At 35.7% G+C, this 17,167-nt stretch overlaps 1 protein-coding gene across 2 annotated transcripts in view; it reads left to right on the top strand.

Moving 5' to 3' along the window:
* Nucleotides 1–17,167, top strand: part of ATL1 (atlastin GTPase 1) — an 84,265-nt gene that overhangs the window by 26,238 nt on the left and 40,860 nt on the right. For both annotated transcript variants that reach the window (XM_070378101.1, XM_070378102.1), the window contains exons 3-5: nt 14,063–14,310; nt 16,308–16,442; nt 16,887–16,991. In XM_070378101.1, the coding sequence (XP_070234202.1) occupies nt 14,063–14,310; nt 16,308–16,442; nt 16,887–16,991 (488 nt within the window). The remainder of the gene's footprint in view (nt 1–14,062; nt 14,311–16,307; nt 16,443–16,886; nt 16,992–17,167) is intronic.

The raw sequence follows: 17,167 nt of genomic DNA, 5'->3' as shown, positions 1-17,167 counted from the left end.
ATCCAACTATCTCATCCTCTTTTGCCCCCTTCTCCTTTTGCCTTCAATCTTTCCCATCATCAGGGTCTTTTCCAATGAGTTGGTTCTTCACATCAGGTGGCCAAAGTATTGAAGCTTCGGCTTCAGCACCAGTCCTTCCAATAAATATTCAGGGTTGATTTCCTTTAGGATTGAAGTCTTTTCATGTACACACATGAATATATGAAATATATGTGTATATATACTTTATATGTATATATACATAAAATGCCCTAATGATGATGACATTGTTCTTCTAGAGACGTTACTGTTTATGGAATGCTTTTGGATTCAGTAAAAATAAACAGCCTGCTAAATAATTTGTTTCATCGAAGCTCTCAAGTTTCAGGAGCTGCATTATTCCTTGTAACCCTCATCCTCAAAGGTGTTGTTAATAGCAGAACAATTTGAGAATCTACATAGTAGTGTTTTGTGGTCTGTTATGTGTAATCATCTCATTGTAACTTAAATGTCTACTCTTACTGAAACAATCTTAAAATTCATTTTATGAATTAATACTTTTTTTTGTTTGTTTCTTCAACTCCATTTGTCCCTTTCTGAGTAAATATCCTTTGGCTATATTTTTGAAAGTCAGTCTCAGGTGCTCATTCAAATGTTTTCTCTGTCGTTCTTCAACTTCTACTGTTAGAAAAGATTTAATAGTTTAAGAAGAAATAATATTTCCTTTTAATTTCAGTTGCCAAGAGACAGTTTCCTAGGTGCTATGTCTTTTGTCTATAAAAGCTTCAGTATACTCAGAGTTAGTCATCTTTCGGGGTTTGATTTTTGCTGGAGAGATGAAGTATAGAGTTTACAATTAAAGTTAGAAATACACACCACAGCATTTTCAGTATATTGAAATGATTATTCTCTATAAGTTTTTGAAGTTCCTTTTCAACATATCTTAGTTCAGTAGCTGAGTGGCCAGCTTCCATTAATTTAAAACATCACATAGAACAGAAAAGTCCCTAAAACCCCTTTACTGAATATAAGATTCAATATGTAAAAAGGTGAAATGATATATACTTTTTGGTTCTCTCCTTGTAAGCTGTACATTTGTATTACTCATAGTAAATGCTGAGTCCCATCTGATTTGCTTCTGACCTGTTTCCTGCCTTTTAAAGATTTACATAGTACTCTGAATTGAAACTAAGCTTAGTTCAGCAAAACATATTTAAGAGGGTTGAAATCTGGTGCTAAAGAGACTTGGCATATATTCCAGAGGACTTTTGAATTCTTTCAGAACAAGGATAATATTTATTGCTTAGATAAAATATAGTTGTGAATAATAAATCAAGTGTAAAACTGTTGTTCTTGCTTATACTATATATTCTAATATCTTTTGGTTATTTTCTATCAAATTCATAAAAATGTTTATTGAGTACCTACTGTGTAAGCTTCTGTTACAAGTTTTTACGAAACTGTAAGACAATCTCTGCTGTCTAGATAATTCAATCTGTTTTCAATTTTGACCTCTTTTTTTCTTTCACAGAAACCTAAGTTTTTCTAAATAGTTTTTAAAATATTTCCAGACATAATTCATATGCCATAAAATTCACTTGTTTAAAGATGTGTAATTCAGTGGTTTTTTAGTGTATTCAGAGCTGTGCCTTCATTACCACAATTTTAGAACATTTCATTAGCCCCCAAAAGAAAATTTGTACCTCTTAGACATGACCCCCTAATCTGCTTCCACTCCCTAGGCAACGGCTAAACCACTTTCTGCCTCTATAGACTTGCCTCTTCTGGACAGTTCATATAAATGGAATAATAGAGTATGTGGTCCTTTGTGACTGGCTTCCTTCATTTAACATTGTGTATTCAAGGTTCATCCATGTTTTAGCCTTTTTTATTGCTGGATAATATTTCATTGTGTGGTATCCACACTTTTTGGATCCATTTATCAGTTGGTAGACATCTGGGTTGTAGCCTATCTGAATAGTTTTATATGTAGATGTTGATTACCATTAATATATATATATAGATTATACAGTAGATTTCAGCTAGGAAGTCTTTCTTAACTTTAGATGAGATACAAACTAATGATTATATGTTTATGACTACACAGATTCATTTCTATTAATAACAAAATATTTCTATATTTTTAAAAGTTTCCTAACCAAAAAGGAATATTTAATATGGCAATTGGCTTACATTGTAATGAGACATTTTCCCATAAACTGCCTCATTATTTTAAAGTCACAACTCAGACATTTATTTTATTTTACAGCATGCTTACATCATACTTAATATATAATCTCCTTCCTCTTCAGTAAGCCTACTGGTAGCTCTTCAAAGACCTTGGACATCTAAACTACAAGTTCAAAGTTATATATCACATCCATACCTACACGTTGGAGAGGATAATTACATACAAACATCCACTGATGCCTTTTCTCTTTCTCTCTCCCCAATATCCACTCTGTCCAAGATCCTTTCAGATCTTATGCTATGCTATGCTAAGTCACTTCAGTCGTGTCCGATTCTGTGCGACCCCGATAAATGGCAGCCCACCAGGCTCCCCGTCCCTGGGATTCTCCAGGCAAGAACACTGGAGTGGGTTGCCATTTCCTTCTCTAGTGCATGAAAGTGGAAAGTGAAAGTGAAGTCGCTCAGTCATGTCCGACTCCTAGCGACCCCATGGACTGCAGCCTACCAGGCTCCTCCGTCCATGGGATTTTCCAGACAAGAGTACTGGAGTGGGGTGCCATTGCCTGTCTTATTTTGCATAATCTGGCCCTTCATACCCTTGCCAAGTTGCTGCCGATACCTATACACCCTTTGCTGTTCCTCAAACATGCCAAACACACTCTCCTGCACTTTTTTCCCCAAATGATACCATACTATATAATACACACTGTTTTATACCTTGAATTGTTTTTTCATAAAATACATTGGCAATTGTTTCAAATGAGGTTCTTTATTCTTTATGAAGTGAAGTGAAGTCACTCAGTCATGTCCGACTCTTTGTGACCCCATGGACTGTAGTCTACCAGGCTCCTTAGTCCACAGAATTTTCCAGGCAAGAGTACTGGAGTGGGTTGCCGTTTCCTTCTCCATTATTCTTTATAACTACCTTATACTTCATAGACGAATGGATCATAGTTTATTAATTAGTCCCATGTTGATGGGGATTAACATTGCTTCTGGTATTTTGAATATGTATGAGTCTGTCTGCAGGATGAACTCTGAAATGGCATTGCTGGGTCAATAAGAATGTATATTTGTATTTTTTGTAATTATGTGCCAAATTGCTGCCTGAAGATGCTATGTCCATTAAAATTCCCACCTGCAGTATCTGAGAATATAGATTCACATCCCAGCTAATGAAAGGAGTTATCTCTGAACTTTATAAATCTATTATATAAAAATGTATCAATATATTTTTCACTTTTCATTTGCAAGATTCATCAAGAGAATGAATCTCACGATGAAAGTGAAAGAGGAGAGTGAAAAAGTTGGCTTAAAGCTCAACATTCAGAAAACTAAGATCAGAGAAAGAAGAAAAAAAAAAAAAAAAAAAACTAAGATCATGGCATCAGGTCCCATCACTTCATGGCAGATAGATGGGGAAACAGTGGACACACAGTGGCTGACTTTATTTTTCTGGGCTCCAAAATCACTGCAGATGGTGATTGCAGCCATGAAATTAAAAGACACTTGTTCCTTGGAAGGAAAGTTATGACCAACCTAGACAGCATAATAAAAAGCAGAGACATTACTTTGCCAACAAAGGTCCGTCTAGTCAAGGCTACGGTTTTTCCAGTGGTCATATATGGATGTGAGAGTTGGACTATAAAGAAGGCTGAGCACCAAAGAATTGATGCTTTTGAACTGTGGTGTTGGAGAAGACTCTTAAGAGTCTCTTGGACTGCAAGGAGATTCAACCAGTCCATTCGAAAGGAGATCAGTCTTGGGTGTTTGCTGGAGGGACTCATGTTGAAGCTGGAACTCTAATACTTTGGCCACCTGATGCGAAGAGCTGACTCACTGGAAAAGACCCTGATGCTGGGAAAGATTGAGGACAGGAGGAAAAGGGGACGACAGAGGATGAGATGGTTAGATGACATCACTGACTCGATGGACATGGGTTTGTGTAGACTCCGGGAGTTGGTGGTGGACAGGGAGGCCTGGCATGCTGTGATTCATGGGGTCGCAAAGAGTCGGACATGACTGAGTAACTGAACTGAACTGAACTGAATATCTTTTAATATGTGTGAAATCATTTGATATTGTGGTTTTTGTTATTTGCTTGTTTGTATCCTTTGTCTGATTTTCCAATTTCACATTTAAATCTAAGATTTATTTGGAATTAATTTTTATTTATGGTGAGAGCTAGAGTTGAAGGTTCATTTTTCCCCCCTTATATGAATATCCAGTTGAATTAGCATCATTTATTGAAGATCATACTTTCTTCATTTATTGCAGTTGCACATTGTTTTAAGTCAGCTGCTTGTGTATTTGTGGGTCGTTTCTGAAATCTCTGGTCTTCTCTATTTGTTTACTTATTTATCCTTGTCACAATATCACTCTGCCTTGATTATTGTAAGTTTTAAGTATCTGTTGGTGTCTCTTAGTGTAAATCCCCCAACTTTGTCTTTAAGGTTGTCTTTGTGTTTTTGGCTCTTAGCCTTTCCATATGAGCTAGTTAATCTTCATAAACAGGATTTGTACAAGAAAGAAATAAGCTTGTTAAACAACTAGAAAGATTGCTGAGAATTTGATCAGTATTATAACCAGTCAAAGAATCCAGGGGAGCATTGATACATTTATTACGGAGACCCTTCTAATCTGAGAACACATACATACCTCTTTCAGTAATGTTTTGTATTTTTCTGTACAAGCCTTAAATATCTTTCATTAGATTTCAGTGGTACATTACAGTCGGCTCATACTAGATTTTAAGAGCTGACCAGGTGCATCTTTTCCCAGATCCACACTCAGTGAGTCACTCTGGTAGATTGAATTGGGTCATAGTGGTAGTATTTATAGCACAGAAATTGGCAAATGCTACAAATCAGGACTTTTCCACACCCACCTACCTCTAAGAGCTGATTGTTAAATATTTACCAGCACATATATTACTAGATGTATCAGGTTTAATAATGATATGTAAATGGAATTTGATTGTTTAAAAAATTATAATATACAGTAAAATTCAAGGTATAATGTACAATACAATTTATTCATATATTTTCCTTAGTTAAGTGTTAGTTCAAGTCCATTTCCTATTTTTAATTGGGTATTTCTTCATTATCCTTGAGTTTTGAAAGTTCTTTATGAATTCTATAAGTTTTCTTAATCAGATATATGATATGCAAATATTTTTTCCAAGTCCATGGCTTGTCTTTTCATTTTCCAAATAATATCTTTTGAAAGCAGACATTCTTAATTAATGAAGTCTAGTTTATAATTTTTTCTTTTATGGATGCTACGGTCCGGATATTTGTCAGTTCAGTTCAGTTCAGTCGCTCAGTCGTGTCCCACTCTTTGCGACCCCATGAATCGCAGCATGCCAGGCCTCCCTGTCCATCACCAACTCCCGGAGTTCACCCAGACTAGTGATGCCATCCAGCCATCTCATCCTCTGTCGTCCCCTTCTCCTTCTGCCCCCAATCCCTCCCAGCATCAGAGTCTTTTCCAATGAGTCAGTTCTTCACATGAGGTGGCCAAAGTACTGGAGTTTCAGCTTTAGCATCATTCCTTCCAAAGAAATCCCAGGGCTGATCTTCAGAATGGACTGGTTGGATCTCCTTGCAGTCCAAGGGACTCTCAAGAGTCTTCTCCAACACCACAGTTCAAAAGCATCAATTCTTTAGCGCTCAGCCTTCTTCACAGTCCAACTCTCACATCCATACATGACCACAGGAAAAACCATAGCCTTGACTAGATGAATCTTTGTTGGCAAAGTAATGTCTCTGCTTTTGAATATGCTATCTGGGTTGGTCATACGTACATACTTACTTCCAAGAAGTAAGCATCTTTTAATTTCATGGTTGCAGTCACCATCTGCAGTGATTTTGGAGCCCCAAAAATAAAGTCTGACATGGTTTCTACTGTTTCCCCATCTATTTCCCATGAAGTGATGGGACCTAATGCCATGATCTTCGTTTTCTGAATGTTGAGCTTTAAGCCAACTTTTTCACTCTCCACTTTCACTTTCATCAAGAGGCTTTTTAGTTCCTCTTCCCTTTCTGCCATAAGGGTGGTGTCATCTGCATATCTTAGGTTATTGATATTTCTCCCGGCAATCTTGATTCCAGCTTGTGCTTCTTCCAGCCCAGCGTTTCTCATGATATACTCTGCATAGAAGTTAAATAAGCAGGGTGACAATGTACAGCCTTGACGTACTCCTTTTCCTATTTGGAACCAGTCTGTTGTTCCATGTCCAGTTCTTTTTTTTTTTTTTTTCCATGTCCAGTTCTAACTGTTGCTTCCTGACCTGCATACAGATTTCTCAAGAGGCAGGTCAGGTGGTCTGGTATTCCCATCTCTTTCAGAATTTTTCACAGTTTATTGTGATCCACACAGTCCAAGGCTTTGGCATAGTCAATAAAGCAGAAATAGATGTTTTTCTGAAACTCTCTTGCTTTTTCCATGATCCAGTGGATGTTGGCAATTTGATCTCTGGTTCCTCTGCCTTTTCTAAAACCAGCTTGAACATCAGGAAGTTCATGGTTCACATATTGCTGAAGCCTGGCTTGGAGAATTTTGAGCATTACTTTACTAGTGTGTGACAGGAGTGCAATTGTGCGGTAGTTTGAGCATTCTTTGGTATTGCCTTTCTTTGGGATTGGAATGAAAACTGACCTTTTCCAGTCGTGTGGCCACTGCTGAGTTTTCCAAATTTGCTGGCATATTGAGTGCAGCACTTTCACAGCATCATCTTTCAGGATTTGAAATAGCTCAACTGGAATTCCATCACCTCCCCTAGCTTTGTTCGTAGTGATGCTTCCTAAGGCCCACTTGACTTCACATTCCAGGATGTCTGGCTCTAGGTCACTGATCACACAATTGTGATTATCTGGGTCATGAAGATCTTTTTTGTATAGTTCTTCTGTGTATTCTTGCCATCTCTTCTTAATATCTTCTGCTTCTGTTAGGTCCATACCATTTCATCTCTCCAAAATTCATATGTTGAAAACCTGAAGCCCAGTGAAATGGTATTAGAAAGTAGGGCCTTTGAGAGGTGATGAGGAAATGAGGGTGGAACCTTATGAATGGATGTAATGCTCTTAGAAAAGAGATCCCACAGAACTCTGCAGTCTTTCCCACCCTGTGAGGATACAATGAGAAATATGTAACTTGGTAAAAGGTCCTTATCTGACCACGCTGGCACCCTAATCTCGGACTTCCACCCTCCAGAACTATGAAAAAAAATTGTTATACATAAGCTAGCCAGTCTGTGGTGGTTTGTTGTAGCAGCCTAAAGAGACTAAAACTATGGGTCATGCTTTGGGAATCGTATCTAAGAAATCATTGCCAAATACAAGGTCATAAATCTTTTCTTTTACATTTTCTTCCAAAAATTTAATAGTTTTGGATTTACCTTAAGGTTAGTGATCCATTTTGAGTTAATATTTTGTGTAGAGTGTAATATATCTAGGTTTACTTTCTGCATTTAGATATCCTGTTGCAGTACCATTTGTTGTGAAAACTGTTCTTTCTCCATTGAATTACCTTAGCATCTTTGTCACAAATCAATTGAACATCCTAGAGAAATTAAAACATGTGTACACATACCAACTTGTACATAAAGTTTATAACAGCATTATTCATTGTAGCCAAAAGTGGAAACAACCTAAATGATTATCAACTGAATGGATAAACAAAATATAGTATATTCACACAATGGAATATTATTTGACCATAAAAAATGAAGTACTGACATGTACTGGATAAACCTTGAAAACATTATGCTAAATCAAGAAAAGTCACCAAAAGATCACATCACCTACTGTATGATTCCATTTATATGAAATGTCCAAAATAGGCAAATCTTTGATACACTAATGGTTGCCTAGGGCTGGAGGTAGGTAAGGAAGAATGGGGATGACTGCTAAGGATGTGGGTATTTTGGGAGGTGACCACAACGTTATAAAACTAATCATGGTGATAGTTTGCACAATTATTAAAAACCATCAAATCGATTATTTCCTTTAAATTGATAAATTATATGTTATGCAAATTATATTCCAGTTAAACTATTACAAAAATTAATTGACCAAGAACAAGTCAACTGATTATATATTTGTGAGGGCTTTTCTAAATTTCATTTTGTAACTTTTTGCTGCAAGTATATAACATATAAGAAATCAACTTCATATCCAGAAACTTTGCTAAATTTATTAATTATCTATATATTCTTTTGGATTCTCTGCATACCTAATCATGTCATCTGTAGATAATGATATTTGATTTCTTGTTCTCCCGCCCTTTTATCTTTGGTGAATTATCTCACCTGTTGCACTGGCTAGTACTTTCAGTGTAATGCTAATTAGAAGTAGTCATCCATGTCAGATCCCTAATTTCAGAGAAATCTTCATTATTACAAAACTAAGTATAATATTAGCTATACCTGTAGATACCATTGATCAGATTAGAGAATTTTCCTTCTATTCCTAATTTGTTGAGTTTCTTTTCAATCAGAAATAAGTGTTACATTTTTATACCTGTTTTTATGAATCTGTTGAAATTATTTTCCCTTTTACTTAATATAGCCAATTGCTTGCCTTTGAATATTAAGCTAACCTTGAATTTCTTTAATAAATAAATACCATGTAGTTGTGATATATTCGATTTTTTATTGTCTCTGGAGTTGAATTGCTATGTATTTTTAGAACTTTTTGAGTTTAAGAGACACTGGCTTATAATTTTCCTTTTTAAAATATTCTTGACACGTTTTGGTATGATAGTTTTGCTGAAAACACAAAACAAGTTGAGAATGGTGCCTTATTTTTGTTCTCTGGAAGAGTTTGTGTAAAATGCCCATTATTTTTTTTTCTAAATATTTGGAAAAATTTACCATGGAATCTCACCAACTGAGCCTGGAGTTTTATTTTGTTTTGTTTTTGCATGAAGATTTTAAAATACGAATTTAGCTAATTTTCCAGATATAAGATTATTTCTATTTTGTATTTATTCTTGTGTAGTTTTTAAAATAAATGATGTTATTTTTTATTTATCTATTTCATTAAAATTATCAAATTTATTAACAAAAATTATTCATAATGTTCTCATTATTTTTAAATATAATGTAAGATCTGTGTGATACCTTTTTTAATATCTGATAGTGATAATCTGTGGGAATTTTTCTTTTTTCTTAGGTCTTAGATTATTGAATTAATCTTGATCTTCTAGTTTATTGATTTGTGATACTATCTTTATTATTTCTTACCTTTTCTTTGCATTTAGTTTGCCATTCTTTTTCATCTTGAGATGGATGTTAGATTATGATTTTTCAAACATTTTTCTATTAAATGCATTCCAGTATAAATTTCCTCTAAGCAAGATTCTAACATGTCATATTTTCTCTACTTCTATATAAATAAGATACTACACACTAACATATTGATTTTAATATTCATATGGAAAGGATCAAAATAGCCGCTGAAGAATTGATGCTTTTGAACTGTGGTGTTGGAGAAGACTCTTGAGAGTCCCTTGGACTGTAAAGAGATCCAACCAGTCCATTCTGAAGGAGATCAGCCCTGGGATTTCTTTGGGAGGAATGATGCTAAAGCTGAAACTCCAGTACTTTGGCCACCTCATGTGAAGAGTTGACTCATTGGAAAAGACTCTGATGCTGGGAGGGATTGGGGGCAGGAGGAGAAGGGGATGACAGAGGATGAGATGGCTGGATGGCATCACTGACTTGACGGACGTGAGTCTGGGTGAACTCCGGGAGTTGGTGATGGACAGGGAGGCCTGGCGTGCTGCGATTCATGGGGTCGCAAAGAGTCGGACACGACTGAGCGACTGATCTGATCTGATCTGAGGAAGGGTTTGCCCACTATTTATAGTGACTTTTCATAAAGCTGTTTTGATTAAGATAAGGTAGGATTGCTGCATCAGTTTGTAGATAGACGAATTGATAAATGGATTAGAACAGTCATTAGATCATTTAGTGTACAACATTTTCTAATTTATTATGATTTCTTCTTTTATTCATAGGTTATTTAGAAATTTACTGCTGATTTCCAGACATTTAGGAATTTTCTAAATATCCTCTTGTTACTGATTTCTATTTTAATTTCTCTATTGTCAGAAAACATATATTATTTTAATACTTTCAAGCTTGCTGAGATCTGATTTATGAACTGGTACATGGTCTATTTGGTAAATTCCCCATATGAACTTTAAAAAATGCATGATTCTGCAATTATTAGATGTTAAATTTGGTCAGGTTGGCTAATGATACAGTTCACATCTTTGACTTTTTTGATATAATGTCTGAACTTTTAGACAATGGAGAAAAATTCCTAGAAGTATATAATGTACCAAAAGTTTCTCAAGAAGAAATAAAAAGCTTTATTACTACTAATATAATTATAGCATCATAAGTATTAATGAAATTGAGATAGTAGTTACAAATTAATCTCACAAAGAAAATGCTAGACCCAGATAGTTTTATAGGCAAGTCCTATCAAAATGTCATAAAACTATTTAATCCTTTACTACTCTTTCTGAAGATAGAAAAGGAAGAATTTGCTAATTCATTTGGTAAAGCCAATGTAACTTTGTTAATAAACCAGTCAAAAACAAAATGAGAAAGGAAAGTTATAGACTCAACTCATTTATGAATCAGTTCAGTTCAGTCACGTCTGACTCTTCACAACCCCATGGACTGCAGCATGCCAGGCTTCCCTGTCCATCACTAACTCCCAGAGTTTGCTCAAATTCATTTATAAATATAGCTGTATAAATCCTAAACAAATTTAGCAACCTGTATCTAATAGTGTGTAATTAATATTCTGCACCCTGAAAATATTAGATTTATACAAAAGTGAAAAGTTATATTACTCACTACATGGCAACCTGCTCCAGTATTCTTACCTGGAGAATTCCATGGACAGAGGAGCCTGGTGGGCCACAGTCTATGGGACCACAAAGAGTCAGACACGACCAAGCGACTTAGGAAGGTAATAGATTAAAGAGGAAAAACCATATGGTCATCTCAATAGCTTTAGAGAAGACAGTTAATAAAATTCATTTTTCCATTTATGATTTTTAAAAATCAACAGTAAACTAGAAGTAGAAGAGAACTTCCTTAACCTGATAGCATAAAATGTATCTATCAGACCACATCAATTAGAACAAATGTGACCTCAAATATTGGAGACACTTGCATTAAAATCAGAAGTTGTGCCCACTAAAATCAATCTGGGATCTAATCCCAAATTGACAATTACTGTGTGAACGCTAGTATGTATGATCTTGAAAAAGTTACTTAAGCCAACTCCTAATTTCCTTGTATATCAAAAATACAGATAATAATAAATAACTTGGTGGAGTATTGAAATAAATAAATAACACAAGAAAGCATCTGTGGTAGATTGCCTGATACAGAAATTTTTACCTGTTTTTCTTGGGCAAGGCCAGTTACATATTTGGCTCTAGTTTGCTAAGTCTGTAATAATACTTACACATATACCAGCCAGGGTTCTAAGTGTATTACATGTGTATGTTAATTCACAACAACTTTATGAGGTAGACACAAAGAGGTCAAACAACTTGCCTAAGGTTACTCAGCTAAGAAATGAGGAAGTCTTGATTGGAATCTCGGCCATCTGGTTCCAGAGCCTGTGTTTTTAACCACTACACTATACTGCCTTTCTAAAGAAAGGGGTTGTAGGTTGTATCAGTTAATTATTGCCTGTTATGTTGTATAATAAGTGGTCATAAAACCTCAGGGGCATAGAAGAATGGCATTTATTGATCACATGTTGAAATTGTTGTTAGGCAAATCTGTTCGTCTTGACTGGGCTTCCTCATGTGGCTGGGGGTTGGCTTGCTGGGGGCCCTGGCTGGAACTGGGCAGTATGCCTCTGCTTCAGGTGTCTCTCATCCTGCAGCAGACTAGTCTAGGGATACTCTCAGGATGAACAGCAGAGGTGAAAGAGCAAAATGGAAACACAAGTACTCTTTCAAGCCTCTGCTGCGTCATGTCTCACATCCTCTGCTGTGTCATAAAACAAATCACTTAGCTAACCCCAGAGTCAAAGTGGGAGGACATTATGAAGGTACATTAAAAAGGCTACGGATCTAAGAATACATCACTTGACACATTGAAGTTGTTTTATAATATACTACAAATGCCAAAGTCTAGGGTTCAGAAATCCTTATATATTAGGGATGATTTCTAAAATAGGGCCTTTGTCAGCAATAGCATTTTGACAATTAAATACAAAACTTTGAAAACACACATGCACGCACACACATACACAAACACACATAAATTTATAGAAAATAGGCAGAAACTTCTTCCAGGAATATTTAGTTCAATTTGTAATCCCAAGGTAGTGGTAGTGATGATGATCACAGCTGACCTTTATGAATTTTCTGTGTGCCCAGCCTTGTTCTCAACACTTTACATGTAGTAACTCCCTTCATCTTTCCAACAACTCTTAAATAGATACTATTAATAGTACCTGTTCTGTTTTACGGATGAAGAAACTAAGAGATTTAGTCATTTCCCAGAGTCACCCACCTTGTTTATAAGATCTCCACATAAAGTTAACTTTCAAAAGCTTTTTATTTTTTGATTGAATTATATCCAGACCACTTTGCCATGGATTTGAAGGGCTTCTATAATCTGGCCCTACCCAATTTAATTATCTGTAACTTCCATTGCTACAAAGTATAATTTTAGAATATGTGATTCTGAGTCCCTCTGTGTATTTCTTCCTACACATGTTCAGCTTTAAAAAGTGTTACAAGAATCCTTAATGTGAATAATTAAACTTATTTCTAAGGGATGAAGTGTAAACTAAAGCTATTTTATTCTTTTGCTCCAAAAGTGGAGGCCTTTGCTTTGATTTTTTTTTTCTCACTCAATAAACAGAGATCTCTGCACTGATTTAGAGCTTTCTTAAAAATAAAATTCTATTTAATTTGGCCACTTGATGAGAAAGACGAGCTGTAAGTGTTTCTGAGATACAATGTAAGCGACAGCATATATGTCCATAAAAGGAGCATTTCTAATTCCACTGTAGAAAGTGAAGAGGAACTGAAGAGCCTCTTGATGAGGGTGAAAGAGGAGACTGAAAAAGCTGGCTTGAAATTCAGCCTTTAAAAAACTGAGATCATGGCATCCAGTCTCATCACTTCATGGCAGATAGAAGGGTGAAAAATGGAAACAGTGACAGATTTTATTTTCTTGGTATCCACAATCACTGTGAACAGTGACTGAAGTCATGAAATTAAAAGATATGCCTTGCAAGGAAAGCTATGACAAACCTCAACAGCATATTAAAAAGCAAAGAGATCACTTTGCCAACAACGGTCCATATAGTAAAAACTATGGTGTTTCTGGTAGTCATGTACAGATGTGAGGCTGAGCACCACAGTTTGATACTTTCATACTGTGCTGGAGAAGACTCTTGAGAGTCCTTTGGACAGCAGGGAGATCAAACCAGTCTATCCTAAAGAAAATCAATGTTGAATATTCATTGGAAGGACTGATGTTGAAGCTGAAGCTCCAGTACTTTGGCCACCTGATGCAAAGAACCGACCCACTGGAAAAGACCCTGATGCTGGGAAAGATTGAAGGCCAAGGGAGAAGAGGGCAGTAGAGGATGAGATGGTCAGATAGCATCACTGACTCAGTGGACATAAATTTGAGCAAACCCTGGGAGATAGTGGAGGACAGAGGAGCCTGGCATGCTACATTCCATGAGGTCTCATAGATTTGGACACAACTTAGCGACAGAACAACAACAAATTCCACTGTGCTCCTGTTTCAGATGTTTGAGAATCAAGAGGTACATACACATTTCCTGTGTTCTGGGACGATTTCTGAATAAATTCTTATCTTATTCAACAGGTGGGTTTTCAGAAAAGACATATGAATGGAGCTCCGAGGAGGAGGAGCCAGTGAAAAAGGCAGGACCGGTCCAAGTCCTCATTGTCAAAGATGACCATTCCTTTGAATTAGATGAAACTGCTCTAAATCGGATCCTTCTCTCAGAGGCTGTCAGGGACAAGGAAGTCGTCGCTGTATCTGTGGCTGGAGCATTTAGAAAAGGAAAATCCTTCCTAATGGACTTCATGTTGAGATACATGTATAACCAGGTAGGGAAGAAGTTTAAAAAGTTTTCTGATTTCTGTGCTTCTATCCGTTTGTGTTTTTATTTATAGTAGTGTCCAATGTTTCCATTATTATGTTCCCTAAAGATGAACTAGTTTAAAAATGCTATCGTGTAACCATTCCAACTCTGGTGCTTTGGGGACCAAACTATATAGGCCACTTTGTCTGAAGCCACTTTGCTACATTTCCCTTAGAACGTAACACATTTTAAAAAATTCTTCTGCAAATAGACAAGTACAGTGATACAGTTATAAACTTTACATGTTAGTGTTTAAAATGCCGAATAACTTTTGTCATAATTTTTATTATAATTATTTTGTGCCCAACATTTACTATGACATTTTTCATACATGCAGCAAAGCTAAAAGAACCTTGCAGTGAATACCTGGATGTGCACTGCTTAGATTGTACCAATAACATTAATAATCTTGCTTTACTACTTTTGTTGTATCCAGCTATTCTTCCCTGTTTCAGTCTATTGCTCTATCTTATTTTTGATTCATTTCAAAGTAAATTGTTGACTTCAGTATTCTTCCCTATAAATATTTCAATATACATCATTATTATGTATTTCAGTATTTATTTAGTTTTTTTCTTTTGTTGTAACATTTACATGTAGTTACATCTGAAGTGTATATCTGTTTTGTGGGGGGAAATGTAAATACCTGGGTAGCCCCAAATCCTATCAAGTGTATCTTGCTGTTAACCTCACAAAGTTCTGTTATCTTTTCCCACTCAGTTCTCACCTTTAACCCACCCCCAAAGGCAACCAACACCGTGGTTACATTTGAAATAATAGTGTGGCATAGAAAAGAGGCTTTAGGGGGCATGCAACCAACCAAAAGCAGAAGGATAAATAGGAGATTAGAGTGGGGGAACAGAAAGAAGTTGAGAGAATACCAGTATTTTTGTCTACCCTTTTACCCATAGCAATTCAGATACAAATATGGATGTTGAGGCAGAATAGACATACTACCCAAAGAAACTTTGTGTTATGCATTTATATAATAATTAACCATTTTGGATTAATCTTTTATATAGGTGAGATATTTTTGAACAGCTTTGTAATGTTAACTTTAACATCTTCTATCTCTAGCCTCCAAACAAACCAATAACAGAATGACCAAAATACATTCAGGCTTTTAAAACAAACAAAATTCTTGCCATTTTCTATTTCTGTCATACCAACATTAGTACACTGCTTAACACAGGTAGGAAAACTGAATGAACAAAATTAGAATACTTTCCATTCTTTCAGGTTATGTAGTTTCAGGCATAACCATAATTTTAATTGTGAAATAAACATTGAAATACTTGATAATGCTTCTCACGTTGCTTATGTTAAATAGTATTTGCTCAAATTAAAGTGTAACAGATTTGATTTTGTTGTTCTACACCTATTGCTAGGTACTTATCCTCCTGCCATTTGTTCCCTCCTTCCCCAATCTGGAGAAGCATTTGTGTATATTCTTATTGTGTATATCTTGACATAATATTCTCTCTCATACCTTTATTTCTTTGTTTCTGGAATGCCCTTGCTGAGTTTGCTCACCTGGGAAATGCCTAAACATCATTCAAGTCTTAGCTCTAATATCACTTCTCCTGTGATGTCTTAACTAAGAGTTAGTTGTTTCTTTCTATATGTTTCCAGTTATGTCTAAAATACACACCCATTTTGGCATACATGTATCGCATCATAATGCTTTGTTAGCATGTCTGTCCCCCCTATTAGGCTGTGAGCTTCCTCTTATCTGGAATGATATCTTTGTATCCGCAGGATGTAGCATACCATGTGACATATGATTGCTCTTCCATATTAATTTTTTGAATGTGTAAATAAAGCAATTGTATCAGTATAATAGATGTGTATATGTTGTTTTCCTTTTGTCTGGAGTTGAAGAGGAATACTAACTGGTACAGGTGAGTAGAAGAACCTGTACTATATATCTAGTTTAGTATCATAGACTTTCTTAATTTACAGGAATCAGTTGATTGGGTTGGAGATCACAATGAACCATTGACCGGTTTTTCGTGGAGAGGCGGGTCTGAACGAGAGACCACCGGAATCCAGATATGGAGTGAAATCTTCCTTATCAATAAACCTGATGGTAAAAAGGTATGATGCAAGCTTCTTAAAGAAAATTGAATTTTCACTTACCAGCGGTTACCACTTTTCAGGATCCTCAAAAATGCTCTTTTAAAAACTAATTTTGACCATTTGACATGAAGTTTAAAAGGGAAGTGGGTAGCATCTTATTTCATGTTCCCAGCTTCCTTGCTGTTGATCACAGTAGGCAAAATCATAGGGACAGTAGAACAGCAGATCAATTAGCAATGCTGTTTCTGTTTTGTTGGATTGCCAGTGAAAATTAATCATTACAGTATTCAGCAGCAAATTAATATTTCTGTTTTCAGTGGCATTCATGGCACGTGTGAAAAATTACCTATTAAATATTCATTGCCGATGGTTTGCTTTAGTCCTTATGGTATTAACTTTGTGGTAACCCTAATGCCCTGCATGTTCTATAAGATATCAATAATGTACTCTACTTGCCTACAGGTTGCAGTGCTATTGATGGATACTCAGGGAACCTTTGATAGTCAGTCAACTTTGAGAGATTCTGCCACAGTATTTGCCCTTAGCACAATGATCAGCTCAATTCAGGTATGGAATAAAATAAATCCATTTTGATGGATATTTCTTTAAATAAAATTATGAATATATATATTTGTATGTAAATGTGGTAGTGAGACAAACAACAGAAATGTATATTATATGTATATTATTTGACTCAATTAGCATACTAGTTCTTATTATTTCTATAAGAGTAGAATTGTTTT

Source organism: Bos mutus, chromosome 10 (genome assembly GCF_027580195.1).
Source record: "Bos mutus isolate GX-2022 chromosome 10, NWIPB_WYAK_1.1, whole genome shotgun sequence".
Taxonomy (NCBI): Eukaryota; Metazoa; Chordata; class Mammalia; order Artiodactyla; family Bovidae; genus Bos; species Bos mutus.
Note: the sequence above shows the minus strand (reverse complement) of the source record. Positions and strands in the feature narration are given on the sequence as shown.